The 9,250-nt window shown below is 45.0% G+C and overlaps 1 protein-coding gene across 1 annotated transcript in view; it reads left to right on the top strand.

Moving 5' to 3' along the window:
- LOC108800214 (pancreatic lipase-related protein 2-like) overlaps positions 1 to 9,250 on the top strand; it is a 16,103-nt gene that overhangs the window by 486 nt on the left and 6,367 nt on the right. The window contains exons 2-6 of the mRNA XM_018572178.1: positions 2,052 to 2,209; positions 5,333 to 5,458; positions 5,533 to 5,667; positions 5,837 to 5,945; positions 8,538 to 8,657. Coding sequence (XP_018427680.1) covers positions 2,052 to 2,209; positions 5,333 to 5,458; positions 5,533 to 5,667; positions 5,837 to 5,945; positions 8,538 to 8,657 — 648 coding nt within the window. The remainder of the gene's footprint in view (positions 1 to 2,051; positions 2,210 to 5,332; positions 5,459 to 5,532; positions 5,668 to 5,836; positions 5,946 to 8,537; positions 8,658 to 9,250) is intronic.

Below are 9,250 nucleotides of genomic sequence, written 5' to 3'. Positions count from 1 at the left end.
CCTTCATGTTCTCATCTCATATGGGTGTTGCAGAAGTGGGGGCAGACTAATCTCTATGAATTGTAACTTATCTTGCACAGTTGGCTGGAGCTGTGTGCTGGTCTTGCTGGGTGTGGACACGATGGGACCCCTCTGACTGGTAATGGCACCCTAGTTCCATTACTCGAGATGAGGCCCCTTCAAGAATTCACTTGTGGATGTGTCTTGTGCAGCCTCCAGCATGTATTCAGCGGGTGGACTGGTATGCAATATAAATGTACAGGTACTCCTAGAATGAGATCCTAATAGGTTGGACTTGATGGACTAATGTCTTTATTCAACCTCAAATACTATGTAACTATGCAACTGCGTCTTTAGCGTTCACACACAAGACCAGAACTTTGAATTATTGGTTTGTATTTTGGCCATGTAAGCTCCACACCTGTACTGATTTATCCTAAAGGGGACCTGTCAGAATAAACATGGGAGCCGCCTTTGCTGACTTCATTTTAAAGAGGACTCTGGGGCTGCCATCTTAATGAGCCACTGACTTTGCTGTCATAAGAACATTATGGGGCTTGTTTCCAAATGTAAGGCCACCTCCCTTGTGTCATGACTGGGAAATACAACATCAATAATTGGTACATTATTTCTAGTTCCGAATGGCCTAAAGCCCATAGCTTGCAACTACAAAACCCTGAGGCCAGGACATAAGGGCGAGCGCTACCCTAAGATGGCCACTGCAGACCATAGGCTAGTTTCCATTTTGTGCCCCTACACAATTCTTCATGGAATCTTTGTCCTTTTTACCCTGGCATAGCCTAAGTACACCAGCCCTCCGTGTCAGAATAGAACCCACTCAGAGTTCCATGTACCTCTTAAGCTTCCCAGCCCCCCATAGAATGTCTAGTTGTGTTTTCCCATAACTTAAATTCACTCCAAACAATGGTCACATTACAGAAGGATGAGTAGATGCTCTTACCAAAATGTCACAACATTCAGAGGCCTTGATTCCTGAGTAATGGAACTGGTGCTCACCTGGAAGGAAACCATCTGGCTCATTGGACTTTCTCCCATGACTCATGGCTGCTTCCCCCAAATGACGTACTCAACAGGTAGAGGTGCAGGATAATTTGTGGCCCATGGTGACAGGGAAAACCAGCCACATACTCTGTGGGCCACTCTGCTTTCCATTCCACCCTCTAAGCTCCCAGCCACCTGCCCTCCTATAACATAGGATGAGGGACCATGATGGGCAAATTTAAAGAACTAAACCGTCTGCCACAGCTGACTTCTGTTTGGGGCTGTTGGCTCTCGTGCTGATTTTGACTTCTAAATTTCTGTCCTGTAACAATTGTGGAGATTAGGTGAGAAATTGGCACTCCTTTTTATCCCGTGCTTGTAACTGAAGAGCATTGAAGTAAGGCAAATAGCATTTGCAAGGGGGTCCACAATGGTACTTTTCATACCTTCTCCATAATGTCACTATTGGGTATGTGGTTCAGGCTAAGACTCAAGATTTCTGGCTGCCTGCCTATTCTAGCACAGTAATTTGGTATATCAAAGTAAGGATGATGGTCAAAGAGCCAAGACCCTCTTAGGAGTCTGCACATAAGACTCCATATTTAGGCTCCAAGTACCTTGGCTGCCCAGTTCTTGCTCATGATGGTGTAGTAAAAGACTTATTATTTATTATTACTACATAGTATTTTATATAGTGCCAACAGTTTGTGCAGCGCTTTACAATGTAAGGAAGACATTGCAATGACAAGACAAGATGGTAAGGAGGGCCCTGCCCCTGAGGGCTTACAATCTGAAAGAGGAGGGGGCCAGTGATATATGAGGAGGTAGATGTGTGGGGATGAATGGTTCAGTGGTTAGGTTGAGGTGGGATAGATGGACAGGTTGGGGTAAAGAGTTCCACCAGAGGATGGGAGAGACTCTAGAGAAGTCCGGGAGGAGTTGACTAGGGAGCTGGAAAGCAGGAGGTCTAGGGAAGAGCGGAGTGGATGGTTAGGGTGATATTTTGAGACAAGACAATTCTAATCCATCCCACTTGTTTCTCTGTCCAGCTGCTGAGGAGGTCTGCTACAACAGGCTGGGATGTTTCATAAACGGCCCCCCCTATTCTGACACGCTGGAAAGACCGATCAGTCACTTACCATGGCCACCAGGAGTGATCGACACTCAATTCCTGCTCTTCACTAGAAGTAACCCTGACCAGTACCAAGTAAGTCTGTAAATCTGGCTGTACAGGGGAGAGGGAAGGTTCCCCCACCAGCATGTAGAACTAAATGAATACCCGTCTGATTTTGGTCTGTTCCCCCACTGGGTAATTAACCCTCATTGTTCCAGTCAAATCTCAACATGAGAATGTATGCTGGTGAAAATCTCCCACTAGGGACCCCTGTTTGATGGAAGTGACTTCCCTCACTGTCTCTGGGACAATAAATTCGAGATTTTAGTGGAACCAACCCCAAAAACCAAGTATTGTCTCTGGAAACGCTTAAATGTCAAAGCCTCAATACACGCTGTAGGGACAGGTTGTAGAAAGCATCACAATGCAGTTGCCCCACATGCTGAATAATTGGCTTTCTCAAGGTTTGAAGGGCTGATATCACAATGAACGGCACGTGCTCTATTGACATGCGTTGTGGCAGGGTTAATGAATAGGCAGAAATGCACACTCTCCAGAGCAGGGCGCTTTTATTTTTAGTGCCATGACACGTGTAGCATTGGTGGTATTGCAGCACACGTCTAATGGAGTGTTCACAATGATATGGCAGTGCACCAACACAACTTGATGTATGAGGTGGTATGGTCCGTTTGCATATCTGAGGGAGGGAAGAGGTCACCACAACCTAGACATGTGGTCATATTTATTAAGCTTGTAGATTAATGATCTGTTCAGACTTGCCAGGGGACTTCTGAGCTGCACAGGGCGCGCAATATGTAATGAGCAAATGTGGCAGCTCCATGACCTTTCAGTTTAGCTGAACCCATTACAAGAAATTGTCTTTCATTACTAGCCAGTAGACATGTGCGTTTTCGTTACGAATCAAAATTCGTACGAATTTTCCTGAAATTCGTAGATTCGTAAGCATCCGAATTATATCCGAAATTCCGTTAACGAATTTCGGATCCGAATTTCTTTGAAACGAACTAATATTATCCCTGTAAATGGGGTTGAACAACATGACAAGATTTGTTTTTTTAATCCGAGATACGGATCCGCTGCTGCTGAGAGTTGTATTACAATACACAGGCAGGAAATACCAAATTCCGTTGACGTATTTTCGTTCCGTTACGAACATTCGTTATATATTGAAGGTAAAAAACAAAGTACATTTATATTGGAGTTGATGGTAGTTTTTTTTTAGTCCGAAATACGGAATCCTTTAACGGAATTCGTATTTCTGATACAAAAACAACTACCACATCGACTCCGATATTAACAAAGGTATCTTTGCTTTTTAACTTCATCATAACGAATGTTCGTAAAGTTACGAAAATGTGACGAAACTAACGCAAATTCGTATTTCGTACGAATCCGAATTGAGCTTCGGATACGAATTACGAAATAACGTATATTACGAAACGGAACAAATTTTTTGACGGCACACAAGTCTACTAGCCAGCTCTCTGGCCGTTGTGATCCTCTAGTATCCATGACCTGAAACCTGTTTCATTGTAATAGGAGCGGTCAGGAAATAGAATTTTGGAATTTCACTAGCTTGGTCTTGATGTCACTTTTAAAATTTTTAACTTGCGTTCCTTAAACTGCACTTTTGGGTCTTGCCAAGCTTTTGGCACATGGCCTACCACCAGGACACGTCTGTCACAAAACATGAGAAGCCTGGGGTGCCAGCTGGAAGTTGTGTTTTTTTTAAATCTTAGAACTTGTGTTCAAAATTTTGCCTGCATGTTATTTTAGACCTGGATATTAAAGAGGATTATAAATTACTAATGGTATAGCTGTACTCTGAAGACAATACATTCATCATATGATGTGCTCTAAAGCTGGTCACTTGACCTGATAGTCATGTAACTGGCTCTACTCCTAGCATCTGTCAAGCAGAGAACTCCATGAGGTACCAGAGTCCTGTGGCCAGCATTTTATAATTGGGCTACAAAAGTGAGTAATACTGCTGGGCTTCCCATGTGTGCTTAGAAAAACATGGCACCCTCTTCACAAAGCCTTTCCAACTCTTGGGAGCCCACATAAAACCCATTACAGCCTTAAAGGAGAACTATGGGGTCAGGGCTTTTCCCCATAGTTCTCCTAAGGGTAACGGGAGGACACGAACTAGCGTCCCCCCGTCACCCTAAGCTCAGACTATTGCTGTTATCCGACTGACTATATCCTCGATCAGTGAGATCCATCACAAGGGGAACATCTTACTGCCGACAATTATATTGAGTTAATTGCAGCTGTCCTTCAATCTTCTGTTAAAGGAGAACTATGAGGTTAGGGCTTTTCCCCATAGTTCTCCTTAGGGTAACGGCAGGACACAAACTAGCGTCCTCCCGTCACCCTAGGCTCAGTATATAGGGAGCTACAGCTCGCGGCATACTGAGACGCCGGAACGGATCCCGACAATTATGTCTGGATCCGCACAGCTGCGTGAGTGACAGCTGGCTCTGCCTATCTAGAGGCAGCCAGCTGTACCCGCCCCCTCCCCCGTCTGTTCTCGCCTGTCAGCGCTGGGGGAGTGGGAAATCCAGTCCCTCCCTGTCTTGGCTCTCTGCTGGCACAGGATCGAGAGGCGAGCGAGCGCCGTTATGTGTTCTCTCACTTCCCGATCTACTGAGCCGACCTGTGACAGTCATTGTCACAGGTCAGCTAGAACTGAGGCTGAGGAGTGAAAATCACTCGCCTCATAGTTCTCCTTTTTAAAAACCCCAAATACTCTTCTCCATTCCCGATGACTGAATGCATTTTGCTGAATGCATTTTGCTGAATGTGATTTTTTTTTTTTTTTTTTTTTTTTTTTTGGCCCCCCAAAAAAAAACATTTAGCTGATCCTCAGTAGTTATGGGGAGTGTAGGCAAACCAGCACTCGCAAGGGGATCCAGTACTTTATTTGCAAAAAAGGCATAATGGCAAAAAAAGCATGCTTACATGTTTCAGCCCCCAAACAAGGCCTTGGCTATAGATTTGGCTAAGATATATTACTGGATGGATCCCCTTGTGAGTGCTTTGTTTTGTTTTTTTTTACCTATTCCGTGAAGGCTCCGGTGGAAGCTTTTACCAGGCACTGAGGTTTAAGCAGCGGGATTGGGAGACAAGAGGGTAGAGCTGGTGCATGTTTCTAAACTGCTTATGAGAATTGTATCTGAATATCTCTTCCAGGTGATCAGAGCTCTCAATGTCTCCTCAGTCTTTGGCACCAACTTTAAGCCCAGTCTGAAATCTTTATTCATCATCCATGGCTTCCTGGAGATGGGGGCCAAGCAGTGGCTTGTAGACATGTGTCAGGTAAGTGTGGCTGTAGGGAAGAGGACCTGACTGTTCTCAAGTCTGACCTGTTTATATGATCTGCTCTGTTGTAGACTCTTCTGAAGGTCTCCGATGTGAACTGTTTCTGTGTAGACTGGCGCGGAGGATCATTTGCCCTCTACACACAATCTGCCAACAATGTCCGTGTGGTTGGGGCAGAGATTGCCTATTTCTTGGGCTTTCTTCAGGTATGTGCCATGATGGCAAGTCCAGGAGCTTGGACTGGAGCTTGTGGTTTCACCATCTGTTTCCTGACGGAAATGTAATTGTGAAGTTTTATAGTAATATAGGCAAATGAGAAGTTGCCTTAGAAATGTCCATCCTGGTAAGTCAACTGATAGTTCTCCTCTCTCTCAGGCAGTGTATGACTACCACATGTCTGATGTCTACCTGGTCGGGCACAGCCTGGGGGCACACATTGCTGGTGAAGCTGGAAAGAGACTGAAGGGAATTGGAAGGATTTCTGGTAGGTGGGGGCAGAGTTCCTGGTGCTTTGAGATTATTGTCAGTTGGTTTTGGCATCAACGTAAAGGGCCAGCAGGTGTATAAATTTGGCCAAGCTAAGTGGCTTCTTACTGCATGTTTGATTACCAAGCTGTGACTTGGTAAGATAGCCGAAACTATACAGTCAAGAGCTTTAAAGCTGAACAGTCAAATGACTAAACACAGATTGAAATGGATTCAGATCAATAGCCTGAGTATCTGTTCCCGTCCTAATTGTCATACGGTGCACCGTAAGAATCACACAGACACAAGGAGGTCTATGACGCTTCTGTTTATTATGCTAAGGCACAAAGGTTTTTATAGGCAAGCAGCCAGTGCTGTGTGCCAAGGTCATGTGAGCGTAGCGTTATAAGCTTCTGATTGGTTATGTCCATATAAAGTAAACTTCCTCCAGGAGCTAAACATCGTTATCTTGGGTGTAGTCCTGAGAGGAGGCGCCATCTTAGTTTCTTGTTTTTCACACGATGGGAGGGGGTGCAGATAGAGAAGTCATTTTATCAAGGAATGTAGAAAGAGAGTGTGTGTGTGTGTGTGTGTGTGTGTGTGTGTGTGTGTATGTATATGTACAGAAAATTGTATACTTACCTATCGGTAATTTTCCTTTCCTGATGCCAGTACATGGCAGCATACAATGGGTATGGCTCCGCCCCCAGCCCAATCACAGGACCAGTTATACTATAAATTAAAGCCCGCCTCCCAAGGCCACCATTCTCGTAACAAGTACTCAATGCGTAACAAGTACTCAAAGCCATGGGAGGGTCCTGTATGCTGCCATGTACTGGCATCAGGAAAGGAAAATTACCGATAGGCAAGTATACAATTTTCCGTTTTCCTGACACCGTACATGGCAGCATACAATGGGATATAGCGATCACACAAACGGGGAGGGTAATTCTGAGATAATAAATTATTTGTAACACATTCAGAACCAACTTCCCCATGGATCTTCCTCCTGGATAGACCCTGTAATGGAACAGGAACATATGGCAGGTTACTGCCTTCCAGATACTCTGAGGAACAGTGCGGTCAATAGGGCTGAAAAACTTACATGCATTGCACGCTCTTTTTTTATTTTATCTTCATACATACCTGACCCTCACCTTTTATAGAATGTAGCTGGTCTCTTGGGGAATGAGGTTAGGTAACTGACACATGATCCAACCTTACAAAACACAGATGAAACTGAGGATAATGATGTGATTAACAGAACCTGCTAGACACTAACAGCCATGCTGAAAACCTGGAAGCCACATACTCATGTGCTTAGGGTTATAGCACCACAAGCTCTGGTCATTAACACAATGCTGTATACATGGGACCATGAAAAGATTACTGAATTACAGGCAGGATAGGCCTGTAAGAAGCAACAATACCATAAGTTACATTTAAACATTAACAACGCTTGGGGAACCACAGGTGACAGCAAAATACTCACATGAAAGGCACCCAAAGAGTTAAGGCTCAAGAGTTAGCAAACAACACATTTCTGTAAGATCTAGTTAAGCTTTAGCAGCAGAGCACATGGCAGCAGCCTGCACTCAGCAAGCACCTGCAGGGTAAAGCACCACAAGCAAGCTAATGGATGTTTTAGGCAAATACCTGCAAGATTCAGCTAAGGCATTAGCAGCACCACAGAATCACATATGTAAGGTTGTAAGCACACATAGAAAACTGGCTCTACAGATATTCAGAAAGATTCAGCCAGAGCAAGGCAGCACTGCAAGGCCACAGGAAACAGTAGCACATGTATTTCTAAAACCAACTAATTGAAAGAAAATGGAGTGGATCCTACTAGTCAGCTTGTCCATGCATGTGATCATCCCAGTACAACCATAGTTTGTGATGATGCAGCTGAGTCACGGTTCTTCTCTGGAGTCACCAGGCCAGGAGGCTAAGCAAGTGTTCAACCCACTGCCATGATGGAGGAAGCATCCGAACATGAAGAGACCCCAAGAGACCATTTCCTGCACCCCAACTCCAAGGCTATGGGGGAGGCTTCCCTTATCAGACTGCATTTAGCCACCTGAACAAAGGGAACTTCGCAACAGGAGAGGCTGAACCTGTGCGGCAGGCCAGAAGAAACCAGCAAGGTGAGGGAAAAAACTCCAACCTATTCTTAGTATAACCGGCTTGAGCAGTGAGGACAGAAAAAAGAATGGTGGCCTTGGGAGGCGGGCTTTAATTTATAGTATAACTGGCCCTGTGATTGGGCTGGGGGCGGAGCCATAACCATTGTATGCTGCCATGTACGGTGTCAGGAAATATATATATAAGTGAATATGAGCCTGCAAACATTTAGGGCACATCTCCTTTTAATGCCTGAGTGGCTTTTGGTTATTGAATTGGGGCATCCGGATATGAATGCATGGAATGCACTTGCAGAACCTTTGCAAAGCGGCTCAGCTTTTACATTGGGTGCTGTAGTGACCTGTGTTGGGAGTGCCATTCAGAATGACTAGCATGGCAATGCCCAAGTTGGGTAATACTGCTAGGAAAGTAGTGTGGGGTGTGTTGTATAATTTCAGATTTTATTTTGTTTCTCTCAATATCGCAGGATTGGATCCAGCTGGTCCCTACTTTGTAAACACCCCACCGAGTGTGAGATTGAGCCCTACAGATGCCGTCTTTGTTGATGCCATTCACACAGATGGGTCACCTACACTTGTAAATCTTGGTAGGTTTCGGCTTCTGAAGTGTAGAACATCTCATTCCAGAGTGCTTAAAATGGCAGCCAACAAAGGGAATAGATGGGATGACCTGAGGTCCATGTGCTGTAGAACTGCCTGCCTGAGCATATTGGGAGTAAAGTCCACACAACAGGTTTGCACAAGTGGCAATTGGACCATATTTATTTTAGGTCTGGAATTGACACTAACAAGCAAACTCTTGCCACTTTCAGTTTTTGGCCTTTTTCAGATCTCCCATGCTGCTTTGCATGCACTCCTCTCCTCCAGTAGGCCAATCAGAGTTGCTGTTGCATGAATCACTTTTGTGCAGCACTTGAAACTAATACATTTAATGTTTGTTCAATGTCCACTAAGAATTTATATACTGGTTTGTGAATGAAACCAGTATATACCAGAACCAGAAAATGAGTTGGCTACATACACCAGCCCTTCTACTGGTTAGACCCCGGCCGTGGGTGCAGTGGCTCCCTCCCTCCATCGCCTCTCTGCCCGGCCGCACGATTACAGAGCCGCATCTGTAGCGGTGCAGGTGGCGGAGGGAGGGAGCCACTGCACCTGCGGCCAGGGGCTTAATTTAGTG

This window comes from Nanorana parkeri, unplaced genomic scaffold (genome assembly GCF_000935625.1).
Source record: "Nanorana parkeri isolate BGI_ZX_2015 unplaced genomic scaffold, ASM93562v1 scaffold1958, whole genome shotgun sequence".
Lineage (NCBI taxonomy): Eukaryota > Metazoa > Chordata > Amphibia > Anura > Dicroglossidae > Nanorana > Nanorana parkeri.
This window is presented reverse-complemented; position numbering and strand designations above follow the sequence as displayed.